General features: G+C 39.9%; 1 protein-coding gene across 1 annotated transcript; it reads right to left on the bottom strand.

Annotated features, from left to right (window-relative positions):
- Positions 1-5,037: 5,037 nt before the first annotated feature.
- LOC104925303 (RP1 axonemal microtubule associated) lies at positions 5,038-7,660 on the bottom strand. Its single transcript, XM_010738898.3, has 4 exons — positions 7,012-7,660; positions 6,460-6,616; positions 5,178-6,040; positions 5,038-5,076 (listed from the first exon to the last, which is right to left on the bottom strand). Exons 1-4 carry the CDS (start codon positions 7,654-7,656, stop codon positions 5,038-5,040), a joined length of 1,704 nt encoding a protein of 567 aa, XP_010737200.3. The 5' UTR covers positions 7,657-7,660.
- Between the last annotated feature and the right edge of the window lie 10,527 nt (positions 7,661-18,187).

Here is an 18,187-nt window from a genome sequence, read left to right on the forward strand (position 1 = left end):
GCACTGTCTCCAGGGCCGACTTGAGCATTAAAAGCCATGCATCGTGTCGCTTCACTAAAAGTGTCCAGTGCATTAGAGGAATTGAAGTAAGAGAACTCAGACATTGCTTTGGCTGTGTGGAAGGGAGAGAAGATGCTTGAATGTTCTTTCTTTTTCTGTTTTGGCGCAGATGGGGGCCTTTCACTAACTTCCTCATGAGGATCAACATCTTTCTTGCCATAAAGCCTTTCAATTGTTCTTCTCACAAAGCCTTTAGTGATAGATTTCCGTGCTGAGTCATCTTCGCTGCTAGACAACTCACTTGAAGTCTGTGACTGATACCCACCACTAGCTGAGGTCTGTGTTCTTAACTCTGATGTGTTCGGGCTTGGGAAACGTTTATGCCCGTGCTGCACATCTGTAGCACTCTTTGCCAAGAACATTTCCCTGATGGCTCTGACCCTGTTGCCTTCAGGCTCCTTGGTTATAATGCCACTAGAATCGTAGCTGAAAGATAATGATGACGGAGGAGCTGATAGGGAGCTAAGACCCGACTCAGGTGTGGGCAACTCAGAGGGTAAATCATCAACATCCGACTCAAGAGGGGCATTTCTTTGTGAGAAACGTCTTCCAGGAGAACTTTCTGTTGTAGTTTTTTTCTTCTGTGAATCAGCAACTTGCTTCTCCAGGAGAATTACTCTTTCTGCGATAGATTGGGATATTACTTCTGGAGATTGATGCTTGAGTTTCCCTACAGCCTTTTCACATTTTTCAACTTCAGACAATGCAGGAACTTCCTGATATTTTGTACAGCTCTCTTCTATATATCTGTCCACATCTGTATGTTCTTCGTCTGAGCTGGACTCTTTTTCATAGTAGCTTAATTCTTCTTCGATTGAGCTGCAGATGTGTGAATCTTTGACCTTTGGTCGCTCCACCTCTACATGTTCTTCACAGCTGCTGTGGTCATTCCCACTATCCTCATCTGAATTAAATTTACTACGCTTTTCTGAGCTGTCAGACTTTATTAAACTGCTGTCGTCTTTTTTGGTATACAAGTCCTGATTTTCTATCAAATTGCTTAGATCCCCTTTTACAGACATTTGTGTTTCATCAGCATAGTGGTCGTCATCGTCTAAGCTGATCTTGTCTTCCTCTGTCTCTTCTATCAAAGCCTTTTCTGTTTGATCTGGAAGATCATCAAGATGTTCCTCCTCCTCCAGGCTCTCCTCCTCATTGCCAGACAAACCTTCCTCCATGATAGCCTTTAGTCCTTTACATTGAACTTCAGTCTGCTCTTCTTCTTCTGAAGATGGCTCGTCCACGTCTGAGTGACTTTCGTCAGCAGTGACATTCAGTCTGATACTGCTTGCTGGCTCTTCTTTCTCTGAGTGAGATGGACTTACAGAGGTAGATGAAACATCTTTGTTGCTCAGCTCCATGCCTTCAACCTCTGGTTGCTCTTCCTCTTGACTATCGCTGGCTCTTATACTCAGTTCTGCATAGTAACTGGAGCTTGGTTGCTTGTCCTCTTCCCCTTCAGAGTGACTTTCATGGTTAGACAAGTCATCACTCTCCTGTTGTATCCCCTCACATTCAACTTGTGGCTCACCTGAGCTAGATACACTTTGCTCACAGCTCTTGTTCTGCTCTAAATCTTTGTTGGCACTTGACATATTCTGCCCTTCCTTTTCTGAACCTGACTCGTCTTCATGGGCATGCCCATTCTCAGCAATACTCTTGCGGCTGACTACTCCATTCATGTTGCCCTTTTCTTGGTTTGATATGTCTTCATCGTGACCTTGCTGCTGTGTTTTCTCTCCCCGTCCTGTACTGTAAAGCTGCCTTTCTTCATGTATATGTTCATTCGGTTCAGCTGGTGGACGTTTGGCCGCACCATTCTGCCCATATTTGCTGTCCTTGTCTTCAGTTGTTTGGTCAGTTGGTTTTGGCTGGGTAATATCTGTGAACCTTTTAATGATGGAGCTCACATCTACATTAGTTGTCTCATCTTGAGTGACATCCCTGACATTAACAACATCTTCTGTGAGGAAATTGGATATCTTGGCAGTACTGTTATCTTTTGGTTCCATAATATCGGCAGACATCTTTTCGTTATCGTCACTGTCACTTTTGACGCTCCCTGAAAGGGAGGCCAATTCCTCCTTGAGCTCTTCAGGTATGTCAAGATTATCTATAAACTCATCAATGGCATTTTCAGCAATGCCACAGTCAGGACTGGCCTCAGTTGCGAGTTCATGCTCTGAATCATTTGGTGTTGTGCTTCGACTCTTGCATTTCTCGCCAAGCTCTTGAAATCCTTTCCAACTTTGCAGGAGCTGCTTCGAAGCTGACTGCTGTAAATTTGACAAACTAACTTTTAACTTGTGGGAATCCTCAATGCTGGCAATTTCTCTGAGCGAATCAATCATTTTTAAAGCCTCGGCACAGCTGACACTGTTTGCATTCAGCTCGTCCATATTCAGGTTAGATATGCCTTCCTTTAGGGTCATGACAGACAAGAAAGCAAGGAGAGCTTTAGATGAAGAGCCAAATGTAGAGGCCACATGAGAGGAGAAGTCAGGCATGCTGTTGGACTTCTCCAGACATGATCGACGTTTATTCTGCGTGATTTGTCTAATTGACTTTATTGAATAACAAATCTCCTCAAGCACAGGTCTCAAGTTTGGCTGGTTTGTGATGTTTAATGGCATTAGTTGTGTTTCTGTAATGGATTTCTCTTGATCTGCTGTCTTGTTACTGTCATCACTCTGACCAGCTTCCAGTGTCATGAGATTGTTAGTTTTGTCTGGTTCACTTGTCGATTCTGACGGTGGCCTTTGATGAGATCTCCTTTCCGATGATGCTTTCCTTTGCGTCTTTATTGTTGGCGATGATGCATTGTCTGAGGAAGGATCTCTGGAGAGCAACTTTTTATTTGCCTTGTGTCTGACAGGTGGTGACGCCATGTCCAGGGACTGAGAATATGGAGAAGGTTTCTTTTGCACAGTAGGTTTATAAAGTTTTCTCTCAGTGGAGGGGCTGGCATTTGGTGTTGGATGTTTTTGTGTTTTTGGTGACACGGTTTTATCAGGAGGGTGGTTATGTAATGATGATAACTTTGGAGAACTATGAGAAAGTTCAGGAGAGAATTTCTTTGTTTGGGGTTTTCTCTCTGGAGAGGGACTGCTTGTAATTTTTACTTTTTTAACCAAGGGTTTAGGTGATGACGCCTTTTTTGGGTTTTTTTTCGTTTTCATCTCTTTAAATGAAAGATCACTTGTTGTTCGAGTCTCACATGAAATACTAGCTGATGACACTCTGTCTTCAGATGATGAGCTAGTAGGAGATCGAGAAGCATAACATGGCGGACTATTTTTTAAATCTAAGATGCTGTTTGATTGCTGTGTCTCTTCTGTTGACGTATCATTCAACCGTTGTGTCCCTGTTGAACAGATGCCGTTTGGCAGCACATTATCACCAACTATGTTGATGGGAGTAGATGATGTGGTTGTCTCTGAAGTGGCATCACTACATAAAGTATATTTATCCACACAAGCCTTTCTGAGAGACATTTTCCTGTCAAGAGACAGATTACTGACCAAAGGGGCCCTTTTAATAGATGATGTTCTTGGTAATGGTGCTTCTCCCAGCGTGGAAGGAATGTCAGTCTGAATTGATGTTGTCATTTCCATTGTGTGGTCGGTAGATGATATGGGCTTGTCTGATGTAGGACTGATGGACAATGGATGATTATCTGACATTTTACTGCTTACTGATGAGAGGCTGTATAATGGGCTGCTAGCCGCTGAGGATTCATCCATCACGCAATCTTCAGTGTTTGATAGCTCTGTGTTTTCAGCAGGTGGTGGTGGTAGTAGTAGCTCCATTGAAAGTGTACTAGAAGAAGAAGGTGTTGCTTCTTGGAGTGAGATTTTGATTGGACTGTCTGATGGTATTTCCACTGAGGACTTATTCGTTAGTGGACTTATTTCAGAACAGTGAGGCGTTATTTCTTCTGTATTATGTTGAGTAAAACTATTGCAGTTTTCTTTGTTTTTAATGGTTGTATGACTTTGGGCGTTTTGCTGATTGACTGCAGCTCTCTTCATTGATGGACTTGATTTGTTTTCAAAGGACTGGATTCTCTGTCTGACTGAAGCTCCTTGCACTGTCTCAGGCAGTATATCAGTTTTGAAAGTTTGACATGTTTGTATTTCTGATGTGTCATCCAAGCCATTTCTATTTTCAGACTCCCTACACGTGTCATTTTGTGTTTTAGAGTTTAGAGTTTCAAATTTTTTACTTTGCTCATCTGGGCAGACTATAGGGTTGAGATTGGTTTTCTCCAACCAGTTTTCCACATATTCATTAGTTACAGAGCTGGAGGAGTTAAAAGCAGGCAGTGACATGGTTTCGCTAACATCACAGGACTTGTTCTTTTTCTCCTGATGCACTGAAGTCTGCCGTATCAGTATTCCCCGTGGTTGGCTTTCTTCATTTGGAGTAACATTCAGCTTTATTTTTTCAAATGAAGCCACCTCACTCGTATTTTCTTTGGAGGCTGATGGTATATTTTGGTCTTTGGGAATACATTTTACTGTGTCATCCAAGCTCTTCGTTCTAACACCCCTGTCTCCATTTTGTGTCGGTCCCTTTTTAAGCTTCATCATGCTTTTCGCTGATTTTGATTTACCTCCATAAATTTTCTTAATGAACCCAGCACTGGAGAAAGTTTTCACTTTCTTACGTTTGTCGGTTGCTTCTGCATAATTTTCTTTTTGTCTTTTCCCCGGCGACAAAATCCGGCGAACATGCTTGTCGACTACTTTGTGTTTTGAGGATGCCCTCTTATCTTTATTAACCTCTCTTTGTTGGGACTTGTCTTTGCCTTTGGTAGGCTTTGGGAATTGTTGCTGTGCATCTGTTGCTTGAATTGCACTAGTATTCATTGAGGAGAAGGTTAAATCATCGGATGTTGCTGACATGCTCTCAGCTCTCCAGATGCTAACTGACTCAGAAGCTGTCGATGGTCTCCAGAGCTCGGGCTCAAAGTCATTACTGGAAGAAAGCTGTCCAGTTCCTGAGGTAGCTGGCCTGCAAAAAGGAAACCTAGGTGCAGACTGTGTAGAAAGGTTTCCAAGGAAATTATCTTGGCAGGTCTGCTGTTCATATATGTGTAAGACACTTTCAGAAACCTCCTCTCCATTGGACTCAATCTGCAGGATTTCAGTCATCCCTGCTGATTTGAATGTGGAGACATTTCTGTTCATGCTGATGGCATCCACAGAGCCAAATCTTCTAGGTTTGGGCACTGGTTTAGTGCTACGCTGTTTGACCATGCAGTACTGTTCAGTCATGGCTCCATGTTCTTTATGCTCTTTGTAGGAGTAAGAACCAAACATACTTTCCTGAAACCCCTCTTTCATCACTGATTGTATGTTCTCCAGCGAGGTTTGCTTTTGTCTAAGACCCTTGTGTCCTGGTGTAGGAGCTCTCCAAGGGGACACCACGTCCATCTGTGCTTTGATATTATCATCTTCATTACTACTCTCACAGAAAGCTCCATTGCTCAGCGATGGTGGCTCTTCGTCAGTGTTATCCTCAGTTTGGTCCTTGTTGATGGTATCGATAGAGGCAACAGGACTTTGTAAATCCAGTGAGCTGATCTCCTGGCCTGCCTCGGGTTCCGGTAAACCAGCATTAAGCTGATTGGCTACACTTGAGCGTGTTAGAGTGGTCGTCCAGTGGATTGTTTCCTCTTCCTTAATTGTCAGCCTCACCTTCATCTCCACTGTCATGCTTCCATCTTGGTTCACTCGAAAGGACTTCTCAATGTCATCGTCTGAGGGCAGAAAGCCGTCCGGCCCTCTTGCTCCGTCTGTTTCTGCAACTGACTCCAATATACGACCCGACTCCAACTCAACAGAGTTTGTGGGGTTACTGGGCAGGTAGCACGGACTTTCTGCGATTGAATCATGGATCCGACTCACAATGTACCTCTCGGATGAGGGGGAGAATTTTCTTGACTTTGAAGTATATGATACATACTTCTTTTTCCCTTTTTCAGCCAATCAAGTGCAAAAAAGGTTCATGTTGAAAGAAATGTTCAGGGATTATGAGCAACGATTGAAGAGGGTAGGCCAGTCATTTACAGAGAAAACCCAGGGAGCATGAAAAAAAAGAGAAAAAAAGAAAAGTTACAAAGATAGTACAGCTATTCACAGCTCATCAAGAACAATAGCCGACAGCCACAGCCATAGACAGTGTATGTAGGTCATCTATGGTATTATGCATAATATCATTGCCTCAGCACTTCGGCACAATCTTCATCCCATGAGAGCAGGTAGATTACTGCAGACGCACTATGTGTCATACGAGTAAGGGTCTAATAATGGGAATAAATGCTATAACCGAGTAAATAAAACAAAATGGTTGCATAGTCATCCATCAGAAAGACAGAGTCTTATGTAAACTTACGCTTGAAAGCCTTTAGTCTTCGGCGACCCATTCGATTGGAAGGCAGCATTGTTGGAACTGGTGATTTTTGTGCATTGTAGTTTGCAGGCCTGAATTTCTCCCTGCCTGAAGCCACTACAATACCAGAGCATAGTATCAAGCCTGTAAGGCTGTCCACCTGCAGTAGAGAAATAAAAGGATTTGTCACTCTAATGGTATTTGACTGTGTTAGTGCTATATAGAATAGGTAGAATGGAAACAGTCTGTAATATAAAGGAGTGACGTTATTGCAGATTTAATTCCTTTATATGTTTGACAAGTCTAAATTTGTATTTATTTCACTGGCACCTTGTTCAGGCACTAAATTTACAGTAGATCCATGACCCATCTTACAGTCCAGTATCCCAGTATGCCTCTTTACGTATTAAGGTTACTAAAGGAGCTTAACCCTTCTCCTCATGTGACGGTTATTTCCGTGAGGTTTAAACTACTCCTTTATAGGTCAATAATGATGCTACTAAAACAGAAAATCATGAATTGTGTTGCTTGTGTTGTAGTGAAGAGATCACTCACACGTCTGCCATCGGATGTGTGTAATTTCACCACATGGAACTGGAGAAGCTCTGAGATATATTCCAGGATGGACTCAAAGGTGGGTGTAGTCCTCTTGTGAAGCACCACAGTGTGTTTTACCATGGGGTCACCATTGCGAAAAACCAGTAGTCTCTTTGGTGTGCGCAAAACCACCAGGTTCTTCTTGTGGATGCTCTGGCCGGGGAAAAACCTGGCCTGCTGTACAGTCCGACGGCGGGAACTAACAGGACTAGCATGGTACCAGGGCGGTAGTTTCTTTCTTGCCAGTGCCAGGTTGATAGGTTTTACCTTACGACTCTCAGAGCAGATGTAAGATTTCCCATCCTCCAGTTCATCCAAAGTATGGATTGCATGAACCCCTCGAGGAGTGGTGATGTTCCTAACCCCAAACGGTAGGGGAACCTTTTTAGAGAGACTGTCCAGGAGAGCATCAAATGTTTTAAAGGTGCGGTTGTTGATGACCATACGCAGGCCATTGAACTGAGGATCTCCACTTTTGTAGAAGCAGACCCGCTTTGATAGGATCGGGTCGCTGATGCTTGGGTGACGTTGGGTGCCAAAGGAGTGAACGCTCCCTGTTGACTGGTGAGGGAGGATCCTCCGAAGCCCCGTCTCACTCATCATCACTGATCAGCTAAAAAAAGAAAATAAAAGAATTAGATATTTGGTAGAAACAAAAAGGTTTTTTCCACTTTTGGTTCTGTATGTTAGATACAGCATAGGATGAAACCAAGCAAGGCTTCCTCCATTAGTGAGGAGCCCTAAAGGTTTCTGAAGTTGCTTCCTCACAGATGTCTTTTGTCCAATTATCTAGATACACAAATTAAATAGCCTAATTACAGTCAGTGATGCAGTAAATGGTTGTTTGTACCTCCTGTAGCTCCTTCATGGAGGAATCTCTGAAATTATTATTATTTAAATGAATTCATTTAGAAACATTCATCCTGTTCAATAGTCACGTTCATGCATGTAGCATGCGTACATCCATGATTAGTTGCACACTACAATATGACGGGGAGGTGGCTCAGAAACACTGCAGTGCTGGCTCCAAGCGGGAAATGTTAGGTAGGCAAGTGAAGATCTGGAGTACACCTTTATCACCAAATTACGTCTGGTTCTTGAACCGGTTCAGGATTTAACAACTGTAAACAATAAATAATCTTTTCAGGAATAAACCTGCCACCTTTATGAACTGTCCACAGTCAAACAAGGTCAGGCTACGCTGCTGTATTTTAAACTCTGGCACGATGGTGGTACTTTAAGAGCCTGATATTTTCTGAATTGATACGTGGTGTAAAAAGTTTCAGAAACACTGTTTTATCAGAAGAGAATATTATAGGCATTCTGCAAATAAAATACCATGTTCAGGACAACTTAAAACAATTTATGACGTGTACATAAACAACTGAGTGACGTCTTGTAAACATATGTTGTTTACCTTGTAAGAAAATAGCCATCAGGTTCCATGACCTCACTCCTGGGAATCCTGCCACGTGAATGTTAATTATTTGATTACCTGGGTTTTACCAACACAGCCAGGTGCGCACCATAAATAAATGTTAATGGAACATTATTCTCTTTTACTAATATTTAACATGCTATTTCTTTTAGTATGATTATCACTGTGAATAATTTTTGATCATATTTCATATTATTTCATGTTATACTTTTAATATAAAATATGTGTGCACAATTATTTATTACTAGAAGAGTTGACATAATTTATGTAAATAGAAACCTTATGTCGTGGCACAAAACTAACCGATGTCTTCAAATCAATCGATCTAAACATTTTAAACACTACATTTTTGAATGATTGTGCATTTCACATTAGAAATTAATCGAGAAATTTGACTAAATATTATTAATTATTAAAACAGATTATTATTTATTTCTTTCATTTAATGTAATAAACTAATTTTATTTTCATTTTAAACGTTGATAAAAACACATTTTAGATGAAGTGTTAGTATTTAGTAGGGTTAGGGTAGCATGGTAGCAATATTATTATTTGTAAATAGACCACACATTTTTTTAACATACTCAGGATGAAATATTTGTAATAACCGGTAACAACAGCAACAACAACAGATCTTGTTAAAGTTTCTGCTCACTGCATTTCTAGAGCTGTAAGAGTAACACATAACAACAGATTACAACTGGAGGCAGTAAACAAGTCAAACTAACACACACACAAAAATAAAATTCAGGCTTTCAAAGTGAACTCACCTACGTCGTCATCGTGAAAATTCCCAACCGTTTTGAGAGGATCCATGGAAATGTTATTCCGTGCTCTACATAATGACTGCTGTTGAACTAACTGTTGCACAGCAACAGTTTATTTCGGGAGACACCATCAGGGTTAATTTGCTTAATCTTTGCTCAAAGTTAATCTCTCTCTCTCTCTCTCTCTCTGTCTTTATGCAAGTGCAGTGCTTGGAAATCCTCTTCAGAAAGGTGTGTCACACAGATGTAGAGCGGTCATAGCAGGGCGAAGAGCTGGGATAAAGACCTGAGATATATTAATTGTTTTATGTGTTACATAGGCTTGAAACACATTTGTATAGAGGTTTTTCTTTGCACATATATTGTCATTTGGGTCTTTTTTTTTTGCCAAACATAAAGCAGAAATCTTTAAAAACTTGTCAGATTAACAGAAATGTATTAATGTATTAAAGTTTTCAGATTTTTTCTGGTCTTGTGCTTGTGTTTTTCTCTTATTTGAGACCTAAATAAGAGCTCAACACTGCACCTGTATTAGGTTATACACATTAAAAGTAGAGCAGCAGATGGCAAACTGGTGTCCAGTTGTAATATTCATGTGCATGTGCAGGGTTTGTAATCTCATTGAGGACCTCTTTGGATAATAAGGATTAAGGGGCTCTCCATTAGCAGGATCTCCAGAGGAGAGGACTTGTCTTCAATGAAAGGAGTGATAACTTTAATACATATAATAAATAATGAGAAGTCAGATTAGTTATATCCGAGATGAGTTTAGTGGTTAAAGACAGGAGATGTGTGATCTGAATAAAAACAGAGATTATTAGTATAAAAAAAGATATTTAAAAATAACATTCCTTTTATAGTCCCTACAAAAATACACTCTTGCTCTAGAAATACAATTAAGTTTAGAAGGTCCAGTAGATTAAGTTAAACTGTATCACAGAGGGTATTAGCCAGTCATGTATATGCTTAACCACGAACTATCACGAGGTTGCGTAACAGTTACCAAAACTGAGTCTATTTCTGTCGCGAGAGGGATTAGTCGACGAGGGATAACTTCATTCCACAGTAAACCTGGGGCTGAAGTTAAAGAATCAAAAGGAATATACAAAAGTTATCAGGTTTCAGCTCAGTATAAAAGGATAAAGTGATGACACTCTGTCATACTGTTTAGTTTTACGGCTGTAAAAATATCTCAGGTGTGTACGAAAGAGACGATATGTGCTGTAGGAAAGAATTCCTGCTGAGCCCGAACCAGACAGAGATTCAGGAATGCCGCGGGAGGCTCCCATGTGCCGAGCCCGTGACCTGTTCCCAAAACAACAACGAGCACAAAAATGTGAAAAATCCTTCAAAGGAAGCTGGGGAGGGGAGGAGGGGGAACAATGGAGGAAGCCCTCAGAGTAAACAGGTAGCCTTCATGCCCCTCATTCCAGCCCCCTACACTCCAGAGATAAGAGACCAAGCAAATGTTGAAACCAAGCGGGGCTGATACAGCGGCACAGATCCTGCCAAACATACCGAAATCAGACTGAAAATAGGCCCCCGAGCCCGAAGCTCTGCACTCAGAGTAGCATGACAGGTAATAGCAACAAATGTCTGAAGCTCCATTTGTCACATAACCTTCCACGTCACACGAGTTATAACGAACCAGCTGGTGATATGAACACTGTTATTTTTCCTTCACATGATTACACGTGAAATCACACGCCGCCATGACAGAGATATCTGTCTCTGCGTTCCGAGTGTATTGTCACCCCCTGCCATGCTCTATTTATAAGTCCTTGCGCCTATACTGCAACTAATTGGCGCCAAGTTAGATTCAAACCTATGCTGTTAATGGGAAAAAATGTGTGATATGTTTTGGCCCTTGTCCCCCCTCCTTTCTATATTTGGCCCAGCGTCCTCTATGCAGCTGCTCCTCCAGATCTGTCTGCCTGTGTTCCCATCAAACACCTCTCTTCAGTCTGCATATATTGCCTCAATTCGAGAGGCAGAGTCTCTGCTGTAGCCTCAGTCAGCTCCTGTTTAAAAAGGACAGAAATACATCGGTGGCCACGTAGAAAATAACAACAGTTTGCTCTGATGTTATGCCGCCTTTAGCCTCTCGGTAGTGTCATTTGAAATAAAATACCCGGCTCGTTTTGTTGTCCTTGTGAGATCTGGTTAAAATACCAAGCATTGCAGCTGTCAGGAATTCAATTATAAGTGATACAGCTGTACTGTGAGCAACAGCAGTTCAAGTTTAATTAAAAAGCAAGGCAGCTCATGCTGCAAGTATGATCTCTTTTGAACTTTTCCTGCACACGAAATAAAATAAAAAACTAACTTTTAAAATCTTCCACAGTGTTTAAAATATGTGCGATAAATTCCATTTTTCCTTTGAGGACGGTTGAATGTCCGCAGTCAGACATCAAAAATATGCTTACTATTCAAAATTCCTTTCAAGTTACATGATGTTACATATTTTCCCCACCGCTCTTAACTTCCAGTGGAATTCCCAGATTTTGAATGAATCCCTGCCAAACAGGACTCATAAGGTCACACCACCGCCAACCACCGCCGCCGCCTGTCCCCCTCCCTGCTGAAACCCTTTCGCACAGCAGTCAGAGGTCCCCACCCCATCCATTTTGAGCGCTTCGTATCAGCTGTGCCAAGCTTTTAATCTGCCTGGTGACATCCCAGTGTTTCCTGCATGGGACAGAAGGAAAGATAAGCACGCTTCTCCGTGCGGTAAATCACTCCACACTCCCTCTCGTTCACTGATATGACCATTATTCAATTAGACTGCACTCAAACTGACCACATTTTCTCAGTAATTACAGTCAGAGACTGTTTTCCATTATTTTCATTTTCTTAACCTCTTTCTTCCCTGCTTTAATTGTTTAATAGAAAACATTAAAACAATGTTGTGTTATTGCCAACGGTGGAAAGTAACTCAGCACATTTTTTAAGCATTGTACTTTACAAAGTTTCTTAAAAGTTCCAGTTCCTCTGCAATCTAAGAAAGACAATCAAAGCATATTTACTCACAGCTTAAACATAAAAAAAACATTTATTAACTGAATTTCTGACACCAACATAACGCCGAGCTTCACTGGCTAAAGTTAGCTAACGTTATACGTCATTTTAGTGGAATGTATACAGAATAAAGTAGTATTTTATATTTTATATTAAACACTGTTAAATGTACAGTAAAAATGGCAAAACCTTTGTATTTATACAATAAAATATGGATTAAAATGCCAACCCTAACCGTGAAATCAACAGTACTAATATCTATTTATCATCATAGCAGAAAAGTTATAATGTATTTTTTACGGTAAAATTCTGTCAACCACAGCCACCAGTTTTTTACCATAAAGACAACGTAAAACATATTTCATAACCAAACCTTTATTTAAGTGGCATTTTAAGGAAATTTATAAAGAATATAGTAGTATTATAAATATCAGACTGTTAATTGCAATCTAAGAAAGACAATCAAAGCATATTTACTTATAGCTTAAACTTAAAAACATTTATTAACTGAATTTCTGACACCGACACTGGCTTACCTGTATGGCTAAAGTTAGCTAATGTTAGCATTAATCCATTAAATTATAAATAAATAAATGTTTATTCATTGCTTAACTACTAACTTTACTTTATGCTGCTTTGTGAGCCACATTGCAAGCTTGAAATTTACTGTTTTAACATTAGTTAGAAGTTTAACTAGCGTTAATTAGCAACGCACTCTTATGTTAAAATGTTTACACTAAAACAGCAGAGACGGTTGAATCACAAGAGAAATCAATTAAAAAAGACTTTTATTAATGTTACATATCATAAGTAAAGGGATAACCCCGCTAACTACACTCGCTTACCAGTATGGCTAATGTGAGCTAATGTTAGCATTCACCATAGCCAATTAAGCCAAGCCTACATACTAGAAAAAAAAAACTTTTATTAATTTTGTACTTGTTAAGCTATTTCTTCATTACTATACTTGGCGAACTGAAATTTTCTGTCAACTGTCGAGTTATTTAGCCTGAGCTAACTTCTCATCAGCTTTCTTTGACACCACAGAAAATGTTAAATGTTTTATTTCTACACAAATCTAATTTATTTAGACTATAATTTCATGTGTTAAGAAGGGTTAGCAGAATAAACACCTCATTTTGCATCGAATAATTTCACCCCAGCTAAAACAGTAAAATACTGCTCGCATATATTTTAACCCTTGTTTTTTTCCAGAGTAGCCTCTGTGTATCTTTTTTTAAAAGAGAATAAAAACACACATAATGTAACAACAAAGTACATTCTCAACCTCAAAACATGCACATAAAAGATAAATATATACGCATCAGCGTCTTTTGAATGTCCGCAGATTGTGTGTGCACAGTATATCAACAACCAACAGCAATATTAACGCTGCTATGCACAGAATGTGGACTGTTATTCTCCAGAGGGTAGAGGCAGGCCGGGTCCTCCTCACCAAAGGGCTCAATACCACATGGCTGTTAGCTTTGGAGGGCCCGGGCTGAGGGCCAGTCTGCTGACGGGACAACCTGGCTACGCGCGACCCAGATAGCAGCCCGGGGTGAGGAGTGATTTATCCGTCTGCGCTCGCATCAGACAACCTTCCTCTGATTAAGGGTCAGTCACTGAGCGACAGAGCTGAGTGGAGTGGAGAGGGCGAGACAGGCGGCCTCCCTGTGTGAGACACTGGCATCCTGACCGCCGCACAAATGGACTTTCCAGACGCTGCGGACAGCACATGTACTGTACTGTTCGCAGCACACACACATTCATACACGGTGGGCATATACACAGGAATGTGCACGTAGTCATTATTTCTCCTCTCTCTTTTTATTCGTATACTCTGCCTGACTCACACACACGCACACACACACACACCAGAGCCAAGATAAAGACTTATTGAACTGGCCTTGACATTCGCTCAACCCGACAACAAAAGGATGTGGTGAATCTGAGTCGCCCAGTGTTTGACTTGACTGTGTGGGCTGTTAAAGATCAGTGTTCCTGCTGTTCAGGGTTCACAAACAGGTTAACACCTCCATCAATGTCAGTAGAGATGCTGTCTATTGTATGCATATACTCTAAGGGGTAAAAAAAAATACCCATGGCATGGATGTTTTGTTGTGTAAACCTGCAGGCATGGCCAAGTGGGAAACATATTTGATTTTTGATATTCTTCTGAAGAAAAAACGGGTACTACTTTGAAGATAATTGTTTGGTAGCACCTTTACAACCTGGTTAGTATTTTAAGCTGTGATATCTCACAATACCAGCCTTACAACTCCCCAAATGTTCAACCTTTACACGCTACAACGCACCAGCTGCTACTATTATCAAGCTGTAACCTCCGTGGCTGTGAAGTGAAGCCAAAGCAGAAGTGTCAAAAACTGCAGTTCCTCAAACGTCCACTTGAGGCTGGCTCCAGAAGTGAGTCAGTCTCCATAAGTCCCCATGTTCAAATGTCCAACTTCACAGCAGAAATAAACATGTTTACAGCCTGGTACAAAAAACAGTTTTGGTCTCTATAGCTAATTTCCCTGTTCATGACAACTGTACTGAGGGTGAATGTTTATTTAACTCACCTAACATCGCGGCAGCCAGAGCCACAGATTCTGAGAAACCTGTGGGCGACGTCACGGACACGACATCCATTCTTTATACTCAGTGCCCATACAAGACCTTTAATTTGATTTTCAATATTAGGGAAATCTACAGGGAAGTTCTCATGAAGAAATGATGGGCACTACTTTGAAGATAATGGTTTGGCAGGATTTTATTTATATATCACTTTACAACTTAATTAGTCCTGTTTTCGTTGCACCTCACACATTTAAATATCTCACAATACCAGTCCTATAACTCTCCAAATGTTAAACCTTTGCATGATACAATGCACCAGCTGCTATTATCACTTGTATACACATGGATTTGTGATATTCACACACTAACGCCTCTCACTCTGTGATGTCCTGTGTTGGTTTAGTTTCCTTTGTTGCAGTTATTGTCGCTCTCTAAGCCACAATGGGCCTTTCACAGTGACCATCTGTGAGTAAATATCTGTCGCTCTGAATCTTCCTGGTATTTAAATCATGTGCAGTACTTCTGCTTGAGCACGAAATTCAACTTCTCCTTTGTGTGCTGGCAGAAATTGTTCACGTTTACATTAAATGTAACAAAGGAATGATTTACAACGAGCCCTTCAGGATAAACTGTTTTAATTTTTTATTTCTTATTGCAGAATCTAGTTATTCTGAGGACAGAATATTTAGCAATACTGGAGAGATTTTCACACAAAAGAAAGAAATAGTTTCACAGCCGTAAAGGGGAATGACACAGATCATCAGTACAGATTAAAAAATGTAACAATACAGCACAATCCGCCCGTGAAGTTTATGGCCACAACCTCCCTTTGATTTTCACCACATTCAGGAAAACAGAGGACAAAACCTGGAAACATGCTCGATGATGTCAGATGTCACAAACTTTAACAATAAACAGATTTTACTCCACATTTCTACGACCAAATAGATCAAAGCACACAATATTACCTACTGTCCTCGCCGCCGATCGAGCCGCAAATGTTTCATTGGGCAATAATCAGAAGCAGCCCGAGTATGTACACACACCCGCCCAGATACACACACACACACACACCTCAATATTCCAGATATTACTTTAATAAAGCCGAGAGAGCCTCTGAAACAAAGAGACACATTACAACCATACAAATTTCACCTGCAAATAATGACTGCTTTTTTATTATTTTGTTATTATTGTTGCACTCACAGACACTACAGCTACAACATGTTGTAAGAAAAGTTTTGTTTACAGCCATGTTTATAACAAAACTACACAATATTACAAAAGGCTACTAGAAATAACAATGATGATTCTGATATCGATGAGCATTATGCACTGTAAAGACTAGAGTCATAATACTCTTATTATACTATATGAAGCTGTAAGTCTGCTGTAAATTATGTTTTATTACTATGATGTTCTTCATGTATCAGAAGTTGTAGAAATATTAAGCTTAATCAAACTAAATATTCATCTGTAAATATAAACTTATATAAAATTTAGTATTATGAGAGAATCTGTACAGTAAAACACAATTTTTTCATGGCAAAACATTTATTTATACATAATTTTAGTGGAATTTATACAGAATAAAGTAGTGTTTTATATTAAAGACTGTTAATTGTACAGTAAAAATGGCAAAACCTTTTTTTATTTATACAATAAAATATGGAATAAAATGCCAACCCTAACCGTGAAATCAACAGTACTAATATCCCTTTATCGTCATAGCAGAAAAGTTATAATAAAGTATTTTTTACGGTAAAATTATGTCAACCACAGCCGCCAGTTTTTTACCGTAAAGGCAACGTAAAACATATTTCATAACAAAACCTTTATTTATGTGGCATTTTAAGGAAATTTATTTCATAACAAAACCTTTATTTATGTGGCATTTTAAGGAAATTTATGAAGAATAAAGTAGTATTTTAAATATCAGACTGTTGATTGTACAGTCTTTATAAAACACCAACCTTTAATGTGAATCATATTATGCACTGATGTAACACGCTCACGATGACTTACACATGTACCATAACAAACCATGTCAGTGACATGTTAGCCCACAAGTACTAATGCCATCAGAGCAGTGCGTGACTGCACAGCAGGACTCAGGAGTCAAGGATTACTGGACCACGTCACCTCACCTGGATCTATATGGGGCCCACAGCAGGCTCACGTGCTCTCACCTTCCTTCATTTGCCCCCTTCAAGGACTCTGGACTGACCTTTGCTCTGTAAATCCAACGTGTCACAATACACGGTAGCACAAAATCATAAAATAATGACTAATAGAATAACTACGTGAATAAATAAGGGTAACTGGGGTGAGATGTAATTAAATTAATCAAATTAAATTAATCAAATTAAATTAGTCAAGTGGCCTACAGTTCATGTATGTGGTGGCAGGTCTGAGGCATAGAGGCGTGACGGGGGGCAGGGATGAACATGGCATGATCCAGAGTACAGAACCCAGCTATTTATTTATTTATTTATTTATTTATTTATTTATTTATTTATTCTCATCTACTAGAGTGTGGTGCAGGGTGATGTGGACCCTTGTGAAGTGGCCAATATTTAACTAGAACTACATTTATTTTGAAGGCTAAACAAAAACAATCAGGGCTTTTACACTGAAAAGGCTTCTTCCTTCCTTTAGGTCCATTTATGATTCACACACCGCAGGTCAGTATTAAATTCCAGGAAAGGCACATAATGTTGATAAATCAGACTATATAAACGTTTACAATTGTGACGTTTCCATCAATAATTACATAAGAAATAATAGATTAATAGATCTGTTATTACACATTTAAACTATATTTAATGAGCAAACAGGGTGAAATGTTTGACACCTGTAGTAAAGTAACAAAGGCCGACATAATAACATAATATCTTTGAATTATCTGGGCTTTTATTGTGTGAATAGATCCACAATAATAATAAAAAAAATCAACCTGATTACAGAAACATTTATATTCTATTGATCGGATTATCATTACATTATTACTTTATTACATTATTACTTTATTACATTATTACTCCATCACAGACTCACACCTGGTGAAGGTTTGCTGTCCTGTGCACAGCTGACCTCTGGTGGCAACAACCGACAATGCAACTGAGTTCATGGCAGCATCCTGAAAACTACAAACCGCTCCAGCCACCTTTTAAATTAATAAAACTCTAAATCAGGATTTCACTTTTTAAACATTTAAAGCCTGAATGTGTGCGAGTGCGCCTGTTTTACAGATTGTTATCGGGTACTGACAAGACGGGAGGCCCGCAGAGAGGAGACAGGACACACTGCAGAGGGAGGAACACGCTGTCAG

The sequence above is a fragment of the Larimichthys crocea genome, chromosome XXIII, assembly GCF_000972845.2.
Source record: "Larimichthys crocea isolate SSNF chromosome XXIII, L_crocea_2.0, whole genome shotgun sequence".
NCBI classification, from domain to species: domain Eukaryota; kingdom Metazoa; phylum Chordata; class Actinopteri; family Sciaenidae; genus Larimichthys; species Larimichthys crocea.

What these genes read in the sequence shown, in the direction of transcription:
- LOC104925303 (XM_010738898.3), bottom strand. Translation starts at nt 7,656, where the DNA reads ATGATGAGTGAGACGGGGCTTCGGAGGATCCTCCCTCACCAGTCAACA. An exon ending in ACACATCCGATGGCAGACGT is followed by an intron (nt 6,617 to 7,011) that starts GTGAGTGATCTC and finishes TCTCTACTGCAG; the next exon opens with GTGGACAGCCTTACAGGCTT. An exon ending in AAGACTAAAGGCTTTCAAGC is followed by an intron (nt 6,041 to 6,459) that starts GTAAGTTTACAT and finishes TGGCTGAAAAAG; the next exon opens with GGAAAAAGAAGTATGTATCA.